Raw genomic sequence first — 14,470 nt, forward strand, 5'->3', positions numbered from 1 at the left:
GAGATCAAATTGCCAACATCTGCTGGATCATCGAAAAAGCAAGAGAGTTCCAGAAAAACATTTACTTCTGCTTTATTGACTATGCCAAAGCCTTTGACTGTGTGGATCACCACAAACTGTGGAAAATTCTGAAAGAGATGGGAATACCAGACCACCTGACCTGCTTCCTGAGAAATATGTATGCAAGTCAGGAAGCAACAGTTAGAACTAGACATGGAACAACAGACTGGTTCCAAATAGGAAAAGGAGTACGTCAAGGCTGTATATTGTCACCTTGCTTATTTAACTTATATACAGAGTAATCATGAGAAACGCTGGGCTAGAAGAAGCACAAGATGGAATCAAGATTTCTGGGAGAAATATCAATAACCTCAGATATGCAGATGACACCACCCTTATGGCAGAAAGTGAAGAGGAACTAAAGAGCCACTTGATGAAAGTGAAAGAGGAGAGTGAAAAAGTTGGCTTAAAGCTCAATATTCAGAAAACTAAGATCAGTGTCTGACTTTGCTTTTTTGGATTCCAAAATCACTGCAGATGGTGACTGCAGCCATGAAATTAAAAGACGCTTACTCCTTGGAAGGAAAGTTATGACCAACCTAGACAGCATATTAAAAAGCAGAGACATTACTTTGCCAAGAAGGTCCATCTAGTCAAGGCTATGGTTTTTCCAGTAGTCATGCATGGATGTGAGAGTTGGACTCTAAAGAGAGCTGAGGGCCAAAGAATTGATGCTTTTGAACTGTGGTGTTGGAGAAGACTCTTGAGAGTCTCTTGGACTGCAAGGAGATCCAACCAGTCCATCCTAAAGGAGATTAGTTGTAAGTGTTCATTGGAAGGGCTGACGTTGAAGCTGAAACTCCAATACTTTGGCCACCTGATGTGAAGAGCTGACTCATTTGAAAAGACCCTGATGCTGGGAGGGATTGGGGGCAGGAGGAGAAGGGGACAACAGAGGATGAGATGGTTGGATGGCATCACCAACTCAATGGATATGAGTTTGGGCAAACTCCAGGAGTTGGTGATGGACAGGGAAGCCTGGCATGCTGTAGCCCATGGGGTTGCAAAGAGTTGGACACAACTGAGCGACTGAACTGAACTGAACACACTCAGAGAGTGCCAACCCTACCTCTATGCTGTCTCTGATTTAACTTCTGTACCACAATCGCCCAGCTTCCTGTGCAGCTGGGAACTCCTCTAGTGAGGTTCGCGTATCTCACTCTGCTTGCTGCCCAGTGTCCAGTGTGGGGTTTGACATGCAATTCATGCATCATGCTCTCTGAATTGAATTGTTCTGGAGCCCTGCCACTCTTGCAGCCTTGGTTTCCGTGCTGTGGGTCTAAGCAAGCTGCTCCAGCTACTTTGGGGACTGGCTAACTAGTAGTGGAGGCTGGTGGCCACGGAGAGATAGATGCCTTAGGAGTTAGGGCTCATGTAAGGGTGTGGGTTATGACAGTTCTTCTCCAGTACTGACCAACTCCACTTCCCTGACCACAAGAATGAGCAATCACCATTTGCCTTCCACCTCGGAGCTCTGTAAAGGCTACAAATACAGTCAAATCTGTGACTTGAGAAACTGGGGGATCAAGTCAAATGAACCAGGAAAACAAGCCAGAAATGTCAAGATTAAGATAAAGTTGGCCAAACTTTTCTAAAATATTTGTTTTCAGGCTTCAGAGACCTCCTTCACAGTGGTACAGAGGGGAGCCGTAATAAAGAAGCTTTTCCCAGAGTGTCCCGACTCCAAAGAAGTAAAAACTCCGGAGCCTTGTGCCTTTTAAGTCAAACCACTGGCATGAGCAGAATGGCTTAGAAGAAAACAGACCCCACTGGATGCTATAATGTGATTCAAAGAGAGCTCCAGAAGAAATTGCTGAGGTCCCCTGACCTAGCCCTTCATTTTACAGACAGGAAACTGAGGTACAGAAAGTTAAGGAACTTACATAAAGTTAGACACTTATTGAGAGCACCCAAATGTCTCCAGTTGTTTACCAGTGCTTCTCCCTGGGCCTCTGGTTTCTCAGGCATGAGATAAGTGGGTCCCTCTCTAAGATCCCTCAGAGATCTTAAAGCTCTTTGACCTGGAATAGTCTTATTGACAGATACCTGTGTCCACCTCTAGCTTGGACACTATTTCAGTTCTACTTTGGGCAAATCGTTTCTCCCCACTGAACCCTGAGATAGCATCTAGTGTCATAGAAAATTTTCATTTGCCACCTAAGTGTGAACCAAAGAACCCAGATTCTTCAGCTGGTTGATGTCCAGCCACTGTCCCAACCCCTATTCTGGAAAATCTCAAGTTATGAGGTCAGATTTCTCAAACATCAGTCAGGAATAGTGATAACATTCTTTGGCATCTCTCTGGTGCTTCATAGTTTACAAAGTGGCCTGGGTTCAAATCCAGGCTCCATCGTTTCCAAGTTATCTGCCCTTGAATGAATGACACTATGTCTCAGGTTCCTCAGCTGTAAAATGGGGTGATCACAATAGCGCCTACTTCATTGTTTCTGGAGAGTACATGCAGGCATTCAGAAAGGGACCTGAAGCACAATTGCTCAGCAAATTATTGTTGCTGCTGTTTTTATTATTAAGCATTCTCAGGTGCTTAACCTCACTTGATCCTTACATTCTATTACTTTAGGCAAATCTGAACAAGGTTGTAAAAGCTTTTAACCTTTGCAACATACAGATTCAGATCGAAGAATTTCTGTCCAAACTCAAACTGTCCTTTTAATAATAGGCAAGGAAAAAACATAGGTTAGTAATTTCACTCCAGGCATAAAATGACTTGTGAGCTAATTCCCTCCAACCCCTGGCAGGAACCACTTTGAAGTGACTCTTGGGAGGTGTAGCTCTAACTCAAAAAGTAGGGTGAGCTGAAGAGTCACAGAATCAAAAAGTTAAAGAGGTTTAAGCGAACATCTAGTTCCAAGCCAACATTTACATTTCACTGATGGGAAAACTGGGGGCCAGAAAGATGGAGTGGCTTATACAAGTTCTAGAGTTAGATGGTGGTGGGACTGGAACTGGGGTTCAGGAATCCCTGTGTACACACCATCCAGTGCTGGTTCCACACCCACAGTTGACAGGGAAGGGGGAGGAGGGGGAATGCTCAGCACCCACTGCTTTCTGAGGAGGGTTCTGATGAGGGACCCCCAGGAAAAATCAGAGTTTTACGGCCTGACACTCTGCAGCGAAGCCAACAGAAATGACAGTAGAGAATGTCTCCAGGGGTCCAGACTTGCCCCAAGGTGATTATATTTAGAATAAATTATGAAGCTAATGTGTAGCATGAACCAGTAACCAAGAGATCTCAGGTCTAATTCCAAATTCAGCTCAAAGGCCCCAACTTTCTGTTCCCAGGAGGTCTTCCTTGATGGCTCCCTCTCTGAGTTCCCACAGTACTAACTGTCTGGCACACTGCATCACTGCTGCTGCTGCTGCTAAGTCGCTTCAGTCATAGACGGCAGCCCACCAGGCTCCCCTGTCCCTGGGATTCTCCAGGCAAGAACACTAGAGTGGGTTGCCATTTCCTTCTCCAATGCATGAAAGTGAAAAGTCAAAGTGAAGCTGCTCAGTTGTGTCCGACTCTTAGCGACCTCATGGACTGCAGCCTACCAGGCTCCTCTGTCCATGGGATTTTCCAGGCAAGAGTACTGGAGTGGGGTGCCATTGCCTTCTCTGACTGCATCACTAAATAGCCTCTAATGGCCTCCCCACTTTTTGTCCACTAACAGCACCAGAAATGCTCTCAGCAGAAGGACTGAGCCTTATGCTTTCTGACCCCTCTGCAGTTCCTAGTGTGCAGGATAATTACAGAAGGGTTAAGCCTAAGGGGACCACCCTTTCCCTCAAATCAGTCATCTTGTTGGAACAAGCATCTCTTTTTCTAAAGGAAGACAAAGCCAGGAATGGCATTGTCCCAAGGATCAGAAAAGGTTGCAATGGGATTTTGGATACAATAACAAAAGGAAAAAACAGGGAGAAGAAAAGACATTCATTTATGAGAAGTTGGAAAACACAACCTCACGGTAAGTAGCAGCATCACTAGAGAGAACATTATGCATGTGTAGATTAAGGAAAAACATCTGAAATAAACTTTCTCTCCCCCATTAAACACTAGCATCCATGTGACCTTGGGTGAATTACATACGCGTCCCTCCCTTCAGAGGGGAGGGGATGCTTACAGTATTCAGTGCCATTATTGGTGTGGGCTGTTGTTTATTTGTTTTAATATCTCTTTCTGTTAATTTTAATATTCCATTGACTTTATTCTATTAGTTACCCTAAATACATTTCAGTAAAGTTGCATCTACTTATTCTGGGAATAATAAGCAATAAAGAATTTTTTATGCAGAGACTATCTCAAAGTTGAACATTTGGAAGAAAGATGACGTCTGTTATTAAGTTATCTAGCCATGTATATGCATGTGAATGATTATTATATGTATATCCTTTGAGGATTCAAACAATGAATTATTGACATATGCATGTAGTACTTTATATACGTAGACATCTATGTATATATACACATATAGACATAATTATTTTCATATAATATAATTCAAACAATGGATTATTGACATATGCATGTAGTACTTTATATACGTAGACATCTATGTGTATATACACATATAGACAATTATTTTCAGTTGCCATCTGGTAATAACTTGTCATATGGTATAACCTTAAATAGCTGTAACCATATCTATTTTATGTATATAAGCAGCTATACAAAGTTATAGACCTATGTCTGTAAGTTTTATTTTTATTTTTTTTTTTTGTCTGTAAGTTTTAGATAAGCTACTTTCAGTTAGCATGTATTATATATTACACACATATATGCACATGTCATATTTATGGTTTAGAAATATATATATTTCCAGTTACATATAAAGTTTCTTATTTTCAGTTGAAATCCAGAATAAGCTAACATTTTATTCTATCAATCAAGGTACAAAGAAAGTGTATATATATATATATATATGAGAAAATATGTCACTTTTCTTTAAGAAAGCCCGTTAAGTCATATGGGTTGCCTGAAATGACATACATTATTCTTCTTACTAGAAAATCAATGATTTCAATGTTTCTCTTCCAAAATATCATAGGGTCTAGGGGCCCCTATAAATTCAGGGCAGTTTCACAGAGCCCAGGAATCATATTTTTCACTGGTATCAGAGCTTTCATCTGGTGGCAAGATAAAATGGACCATCAGCATTTGCAGAACTCTGAGAAGGGTTATTTTGGGTCTTGCTAGCTTCGGCATTTCCTTTCTACACTTAATCTTAGCCAAAAGGCCAAGATATGACAGCATTTCCATTCTAAACCATGTGTTGACATGGTACTTGCCTCCTGATTCCTGTTGGGAGCTGGTCACAGGAGCTGGGGAGAGCTAGGGAGAAGCTGCTCGGATTGGTGCTCAGAAAGGATCAGATACTCACCACACACTATCACTGCCTTTGTCCATGGGCCGTCCCAAGGGGTCGTAGTAGACATCCACACTGAGGTTTTGGTCTGTGTCATGAGCTGAGTTGAAGTTGGTGATCACTCGGGAGGGAATCCCCAAACATCGCAACACTGCAAGTCAAGGGCAGTCTAAGGACTCAAGGTGCAGTGGAGACAGTACCTGGGGGCCCCCCACTGCTGCCCACCCATCCAGCAAAGGCACACCTCATCCAGAATACCTGTGTTGAGGGTTCCAGCAAAGACCCAGCACTGGCCATATCGGACAGGCCTGAAGCCAGATCTTTGCCACTCCTTGAGGATTTCCACGCTGCCATTCCAGTTCCTAGGATCCCGGCCACCAGTGTAGCTACCGCTCCAGTTCCCAGAAATCACGCCACTGTCATCATTGCCATTGATCTGGGAAGGAATAAACCCCAAAGGAATCAGCACAGAGAGTGACAGGCAGAATTCAGGGGGCAAGGTAAGGAGTTAAAGAAGGGAGACTCCCTCAAGTCTCAGTGTCTTTCTGGGCAATTTGGATAATAATTGTGATAATGGGTATCAAGAAGTTTATGAATTTGAAAGTGCTTTCCTTAACAGGCCATGTTTGCCCCTAATTCACATGTCATTCCCAGCTCACAGAGAAAATGAAGGCTCCATGGCTTGTCAGTGATGAAGCAGGGGTAGAAAATCAGCTCACAGTCAATTCCTGGCCAGAACTTGCAGGCTGCTGCCACCTGACTTGAAGATCCATAGTTTGAAGCTCTCTTTTGGTGTCCTGGTCTTCTAAAAAGATCACTTTAAAACTTTAGCAACTAACTTATTCTTGAAAAGAATAAAGATGGACTTCCGCTTTTCATCCATCCATTCATTTCACTCAGCTTAATGCATGATTCTTGTATTTGGGTGTTTTTGTGTGTGCTCAATCACATCTGACTCTGCAATTCCATGCCAGGCTCCTCTGTCCATGGGATTTTCCAGGCAAGAAGACTGGAGTGGGTTGTCATTCCCATCTGCAGGGTATCTTCCTGACCCAGGGATCAAACCCATGTCTCCTGCTTCTCCTGCATTGGCAAGCAGATTCTTTACCACTGCGTCACCTGGGAAGCCCTTGATTCTTGAATAAGTCACATGAAAAGAGCACTAGGCTAGAAATCAAGAGACCTGAATCTCTTAGTCTGAGTCTTTTAGAGACTCCTATTGAAATATTTAGGGACAAAATGATGTGATATCTGGAATTTATCACATAATCCATGGAGAAGGGGACACAAATGAAACAAGACTGGCCTTGGGTAGGTATGATGAAGCCGGTGACAGGCATACAGAAGTTCACTTTACTTTTTCCTCTACTTTTGTGAATGTCTGAACTTTTCTATAATAAAAAGTTAAAAGAGGGACTTCCCTGGTTGCCCAGTGGTTATAATCTGCCTTGCAATGCAGAAGATGTGGGTTTGATCCTTGGTCAGGGAAACTAAGATCTCATGTGCCACAGACCAACTAAGCCTGTGAGCTGCACTGGGTCCAGGCACCACAATGAGAGAATCTGTGCACTGCAACGAAGATCCACAACTGGGTGCCACAGCTAAGACCCAATGCAGCCAAATAAGAAGAAAAAAAAGTTAGAAAGAAGAAGGAGAAACTTGAGTCACGAGCCCAGCCTGGCTGCTTGTCAGCTGGGGGATTGCTGACAAGCCGATGCATTCAAGCTCACCTTCCAACACAGGAAACAGAAGAAGCAAGTATACCCTCATGAAACTGATTAGCGTTTACCCCTACGTCACAGTCAGAACTGCTCCCTCACTCTGTGGGGGTCACAAGACAAGGCCTGTGAGAACCAGCAGTCTGGAAATGCAAGGATCCTTGCCCACGACCAGCTGACCCAGCCTTCACAGCCCCTCTGTGTGCTGGGTAAGCTCTGCACCCTCTCCAGGATGGCTGGGCTGGAATCACAGGATCAGGGCCACGGGGCTCCTTCAAGATGGAAGACTGCATGGCCCATCTCCATCTCTTGAGTCACAGGTGCTCCAGCCTCCAGTGTGGTAATCACAGGCTCATCTCTGACTGAAAGCCGAGTGTTTCAAAGCCCCACACAGGCCATAATTAGCTCGTGGTCCAGCCCAACCAGGAGGGCTGGAGAGAGAGCAGGGAGGTGCAGCTGAGGAGCCTGGCTCTGAGATCAAGTGTTTTGTCCCGAGGGCTGGAGTGAGTCAGCAGCTGCTGGAGTCAGCTTCCTCCCCCACCCTCTCCTGAGCTGAGGAGGCTCAACTTTCTAAGTGGCCTAAACACCAGCTTTCCTAGACCTTGGCCTGGGCTTTAATCCCACCCTTCTAGGACCACTTGGTTTTCAAGGTTCAGCCCAGGTCCACTCCCTCTCTGGACTCTTCCTGCCACCCTGGTTCCCACCGTCTCCTCAGTGCTTCCACACTCTCTGGGCCTCCCCACACCTGTCCTGCCAGGTCCAAGTTAAGAAGCCCTGTCTGATGACCCCCAATATCTACCATGTAGTCAGGAGGTCGTTCAATTAACCATGTAACTAGCTCATTAGCTTGGATATTCTCCAGCTCCAAAAAGACTGGAAATGCCTAGTCCATTAATCACACACACACAGAAGTTGACACTTCTGAGTAATTGTTTAGTTTCAGAGGGTTAAAGTTCAAAACTCTCTGACTTTTAGCTTTCTAACTTTTGAGCAGGTTATCCCTTGTTTGGACATTTTTCTGATGGAGATGTTTTCTACCCACTGAGTAGAGAGCATTCCTCCAGCATTCAGCTTGTGTATGTGTCCAGCTAATGTGTGTGTTTGGATAGGTGGGGTAGGTTTCTCACGTGGAGGGAGTGGGTGAATGAAGGTGGCTCCAGGCGGGCAGTTGGAGGCCTTATTCTGGCTGGACTCACTCGAAAGCTAAGTTGTGAGTGATTTCCTTCAGCCCCCTGGCATCAGGTTCCCCATCCAGAAGACGACCATGTCAACCTCTGTCCTCCCTGCTGGCACTCAAGCCCTCTGTGCTGAGGAGGGGATGAGTCAGAACAAAGGAGCATAGCCCCTTCCCCAGGAGCCCCAGGGATGGAGTAATGTCTCAGGTTTGTGTCCTCCCAGCCCTGGTAGACCCCCACAGATCAAGTCCTTGTCATCTGAGGAAGGCCTCACAAAACAGTGGGAAGGGCTTGGGAGCCGGCAGCCTGGGTCTGGTTCTGCCTCTGCCACTCACTCCTGTGTGTCTCAGGCAAGTCCTTTAATTTAGAGGTGTGTCATACTCTGTGTGTACAAAACGGGGATATAATAACCACCAACTTTATTTTGTGAGACATCAACCAACAAGATGAGTGGTTGTGCCTAACCCATAGCTGAGTTTGATATAGGGGAACAACTAGTTATTATGGTTTTCTCATCACTCACCATTGCACTGAGAACCCGGCCAACATATTTGGGATCGTTTCTGCGGGCCACATCCGTAGCAGGGTCACGGCGAAAATTCAGACTGTTATCCAGGACTGAGAGGCAAATGTTCAGGATGCCTTCTTCAAACTGTTCAAAATGGGGCCATATGTTACTATGAAAGAAATTGCAAGTAGTATCGGCTAATTGAGGGCATGGAGGCTATGCTGGTAAGAGCCACGGGCACTGCCCATATCTCAGCCCCCGCTCCATGGCCCCCAGAACTGAGAGGCTGAGGAACAACCACCCACCTGGCCTTTAACCCTGAGAACTCATCCAGACCTCTTGCTGTACACAAGGCCCTGTACTGAGGCCCCTCAAGTTTAATGAGACTCCCTCACTGTTACGAACTCGAGAGCAGTCACTTGACCTGTCTGGGCCTTAATTTCACCAGCTGTATAACAAGAGATCAGGCTGAGCACATCTCAAAGTTTCCATCTAGTTCTGACATTGATCTCTAGCATATCACTTAGACTTTGGGGAACTGATTATAAAGTGTCTCACTAAAATTGGAATTTGAAGCCATTTTCACAAAATGGAGAAGGCCAAGCTCTTTCTTGCCTTAGAGTCTTCATATATGCTGTTCTTTCTTCCTCCAATGCCTTTCCCCAAGATATCTATCCAGCTCCCTTGTCTCCATTAAGTTTCTTATCCTAAGTTCCTTTCTAAGCAAGGTTCTCCCAGATCACCCCATCAAAAATATCCTCCCTTCCACCCCTCAGTGCACCCACCCCACCCCTTTTTCTTTTCTATGAAATTTAACACAGAACACAACATTTAAAACTCAACATATAAAATATATGGCATTATACTGAAGATGGAATACATGGCAGATGTGCCCTGGTTGACTCCAGAAAGGGATCTGGACATGGCAGAATGTGCACCTGTCCACCCTCTGCTGGACATCCATGGCACTCCACCCAAGGTGCTTCATTGAAATACTTCATTTGTCTGCCGGAAAGAAGAAAATATGGAGGGAATCCCTGGATGTGGCTAGCTGAGCAAACTCGGGAATTCTGTGGATTCAGATGTCATAGTACCATAGGACCCTTGGAAGGTCGAATGCTCACACCAAGGAAATTTCATCACATTATGATGCGGAATGAATAACAGAAACTATACTGTTGTGCAAGTCTCTACTGGGCCTTATCTTCATTCATGCATCATGGTACCAATAACACGTTGTTGCATCAATTTAGTTATGTGTCTGTTTTGCCCATGAAAGTGTGACCTCTTCAAAGGCATGAAATATGTCGTATCCATCTCCTGTATCCATAGGTGTACCTTGGCCCCTGGCACATAGTAGGTCATCAATGAATGGATGAACAAATAAGAAGCAGGCAAATGGACAGATTTGGGAACTGCCACCTATCTGTGGGGTCTGCTGTGGAGCTTCTTTGGGTAGAATAGGGACATTACTGCCAGCCTCTATGACCCTTTTACCTGTCCGTAGTTCCAGCCAATCATGCTAATTCGATTTGTGCTTCCCACAAAGATGATGCCAGCATCTTCCTGAACATATTCCTCTCTCTCAGCATGGTTACTCATAAAGACACTATCAGCTGTTTGACAAGAAAAAAACAGATAGCAGGGGATAGAATCTTACAGAGAACTATAGAGACTCGTCCTTTTCTCAGTCCTGAGTACCCACATGGTGGCTGGAGCAAGCCACACCTTCAACCCTTCCCCCAACTCCACTGAGGAATGAAGCCTTGGGCTAAAATGCTTCCACGTCATATCATGAGAACCATAAACTTGAAAGAGAAGCTGGGATGACCTAAGAATCTGAAAATGAGATCTCTGGGAATGAAAAACTTGCTTCTTCGGGCACAAGCTGTCTCCATGCTGCAGAATGATGCTGTAGTCATGACACCATACTATAGAGTTTTCAAAAACTCATGAGATCCTTGCAATAGCCCCAGAAATAGCAAGCTGTCCATCTAATGGTGAGGAATTTGAGGCTCAGAAGGGTAGAGAGACTGCCAGACTCACATAGTGGGTTCAGAGGCAGAGCTGGGCCAAAACCCCTGGCTTCTGACTTCTAGCTTCTGTGCTCGTCCCCTATTCCACAAACTTCCCCTAATCAAACCTGAGCCCATGAAAATCATTCCCTCCATCTCTTTTCCATGGACATCCCTTAGCTGATGGCTGGGAGTGTGGGTGTTTGGATGCCTACCTTGCAACCAGGGGTTAAAGAGCAGTATGAATGTCCCAAGTTTCAGCGTGGAGTCACTGCCCTGGGAGGAGATCTGCATGTTTAGCGTGTACCTTCCAATGGGTGCATTTGCAGGACTAAGGATGGAGATGTTCAGAACATTGTTCCTGCTGGACACAAGTTGTGCACCCCAGCCGCTGCTACTTGTCCCATTGGAGAGTGGAAACACAGCCTTTGTATTGGCCGACTCTGAGGGGTAAGGCCCTGGAAAGACATAGGACAATGGAAACCAAGTAGTCTTGGCTGACTGTGGAGAAACCAGATCCCAGTATAACTGCAGAGATTCTTTGGGAGATGTTATACAAAGAAGCAGCATGTTATGGCACTGGAAGCAACTGGAGATCACATGGTCCAAATCCCTCTTGAGGTTAAGACTGTGACCCTCAGAGATAGGTGAAACTTGACTCTGCTAAGTCAATGGTAGATCTGGGTTAGAGCCTGAGGCCACCACCACCGCCGCCGCCCCTTGGATGCACAGCCCCAAGGTTTCCTCAAGGTGTGTATGTGGGAGGGGGGCAGGGAGCAGTGAGCAGGTACCTGTGGAAGCTGTGAATGTCACACGTGCTCCAGAGCTGAGACCTTGGGATAAGGTCAGTGACACTTGGAAGAGTTGGCCTCTCCGTACCAGGAGATCCTTGCCGTAGAACCTCTCTGTGTGATGTGCCTGCCGGTTGGAGGCTATCTGCCAGTCGACACTCTGGAGTCCTAAAGCCATGAGACAGAAAAGAGGACTTGAGATACTGGGAGAAAAGGGATGGTGGCATATAGGAAAAGGTGTAAGTTACCAAAGAGACAGCTTTTGGACAGGGCTAGCTGGGGAAGAATCTTCTTGGAAAAATCACATTAAAACGCAAGATGGCAAGCACTTCACAACCTACTCCCACCCGCATTTTCAGGTGGCTGATGCTTTGCACACACTACCTCGCCTCCCCTGCCACCTGGCTGACTGTCACTCAGCCCTCAAGGAAGTAGCTTCCCCCAACCAGCGAGGAAACTGAGTAAGCCATTCTGTCCACGCTATCCTCCTTCCATTGTAGACAGTGGCACACGTAGGACCGGGAGGAGGCCGCTTCTCTTGAATCTACCGCCCTGCTTTGGCTTCCTCTGTGTCTTCCCAGACGCCAAGTGCCTTCTATCACGCCAACACCCAGCAAATGATTACCGTGTCATCTGTACTTTATATGTGCAACACCTTGTTGTCGGCCTATGCCCCTGATGCTGAGGAGGATTCTAGGAAGCATTTTGAGGCCCAGAGATTGGGAAACCACTGGCCTGGAGGGCCTTTCAAAGGCTCACTGGCAAGAGTGGTCTCAAGCCATGAGATCCCTGGATAAGACCCTGAGGACAAATGCCTCAAAATCTACCTCCAACTTCTCAGATGATTGTGTAGGTGAGGGAGCTAAGCTGAGAAGGGTTATGAGAGATTCCATGGGATATGAGGAGTTCAACCTTTCTAAAGCTTTTGAGATATTTAATTCCTTTGAGTTATGTTTGAGACTTTACAACATCCAGTCTTCTGCAAATGAAACTGGTCTCTGTCTTTACGATGTGGTCACAGCTATGATGGGAGTGTGACGACTCAACTCTTATTTATATATGTCTGCCTCTGTTCATTAGAATGTGCCTTCTGTATCTTTATATTCTAATGCCTGGCACATTGCTTGACTAGATTAGGACAATCAGATAAACAAATGAAGGGCTAAATGAACAAACAAACATAAAACTAATGTCATGCAATGACCTTCATGACTAGGGCTCCAAATTTAGTCTATAAGGAAAGGTGTATATGGGGTATTCATTAATGTTTATAGAGAGATTACCTGTTATTTGTAGGACACTATGTAAGGCACATGTTGGGGTGTGAAAATGTATGAAAATTAGTTTTAACCCTCAAAGAGCTTCAGCAGTGCATAATACAACATGTCAGAATGAATGATGAGAGAAATCCAATCTCCTCCCCCAACCCAAAAAGATGTCTAGGAGATGCAGGCAAGAATCACTTTCAGTTATAGGAATCAGAAAAAAAATTCATCGAAAATGCCAGGCCTTGAAGGAAGAGAGAATTTTGTCAAGCGCATTTCAGACAACAGGCAGAGAGACCGAAGGCCCAGAAGAGCAGGAGTATTTTTGGCTGGAGCAGAGGTCTTGTCTGGAAGAGAAAGGGGAGACAGAGGGCATGGCTCCAGGGCAGGCCTGGGGCTGGGGATCCTCCAAGCAGCTCCAGGGGTGGGCACAGGCTCATCATCAACTCAAGTGGGATGCAGAATCTGGGGTGATGAACCAAGGTTGCTGCTGAAGCAGGCTTAGAAGGTAATCGTGCCACCTGCTCAGTGTATTAAAGAGTCATTCATTCACACATCCACTCATTTATTTATGCATTGAGCAAATAACTATTGAAAGAATAAATTAAAAAGCTTTTTTTCTTAAACTCAGGGAAACGAAAACATTCATGCAGCCAAGTATCTACTGATTGAAGAGAAAGGCACAGAGGGAAAGGTGGGACAGAGGGAGATGAACATTCCTGCCCATAAATGTTGAACGGTGAGAGCTCAGATCTTGGGTGGTCTCTGGCAAGCATCAAGCTCTATATGACCTGCAGAGACCTGGCTTGCTGAAAGTTAGGACCCTCTAGGGCAAAGTCCCCACCTTCTAAACCCTGCCTCTTACCAACTGCACTTACTATCATCTGTGCATGGGATTTGGTAGAGATTTACTCACTGTCTCGCTTTAGAAAAAAGAAGAGCTCTTAAGTACAGTGGTCTGAGGTCACACAAGTCTCCCCAGAGATTCCTCTCCACTCCCAAATCCAAAAGGATGTGTGTCTTCTCCCCAGGAGAAGCTCACTATTCTCAACCATGGGTTGAGAACAGGAAATATGTCCCCAGACAGCCCTCTGATAGCACAGGTTAAGGAATGGGGGGCAGCAGGGATTCCCATCTGTAGCTGGTTTCTGCCAAGGCTTAAGCACTGTTTGCTAGCGCTGTGTCAAGAGCAGAGGCATCTCCACAAATAACAAATGTTGACGAGGGTGTGGAGAAAAGGGAATCCTTGTATACTGTTGGAGGGAATGTAAATTGGTACAGCCACTATGGAAAACGGTATTGAGGGTCCTTAAAAAACTAAAAATAGGACTATCCTATGACCCAGCAATTCCATTCCTGGATATCTATCCAAAGAATAAAAAAAGGCCAATTCAAAAAGATACAATGTTCATAGCCGCATTATTTACAATAGCAAGCTATGGAAGCAATCTAAGTGTCCATTAACAGATAAATAAAAAGATGTGGTATGTATGCACAATAAAATACTACTCAACCATAAAAAAGAATGAAATTTTGCCATTTGCAATAACATGGATGGACCTGGAGGGT

At 45.2% G+C, this 14,470-nt stretch overlaps 1 protein-coding gene across 1 annotated transcript in view; it reads right to left on the reverse strand.

The window, feature by feature from the left end:
- The window catches only part of TGM3 (transglutaminase 3), a 43,073-nt gene that overhangs the window by 19,270 nt on the left and 9,333 nt on the right, over positions 1-14,470 (reverse strand). The window contains exons 2-7 of the mRNA XM_010836521.1: positions 11,637-11,804; positions 11,061-11,303; positions 10,328-10,446; positions 8,846-8,974; positions 5,688-5,865; positions 5,445-5,580 (exon numbers count right to left, since the gene is read on the reverse strand). Coding sequence (XP_010834823.1) covers positions 5,445-5,580; positions 5,688-5,865; positions 8,846-8,974; positions 10,328-10,446; positions 11,061-11,303; positions 11,637-11,804 — 973 coding nt within the window. The remainder of the gene's footprint in view (positions 1-5,444; positions 5,581-5,687; positions 5,866-8,845; positions 8,975-10,327; positions 10,447-11,060; positions 11,304-11,636; positions 11,805-14,470) is intronic.

Source organism: Bison bison, unplaced genomic scaffold (assembly GCF_000754665.1).
Source record: "Bison bison bison isolate TAMUID 2011002044 unplaced genomic scaffold, Bison_UMD1.0 scf7180017864063, whole genome shotgun sequence".
Classification (NCBI taxonomy): Eukaryota; Metazoa; Chordata; class Mammalia; order Artiodactyla; family Bovidae; genus Bison; species Bison bison.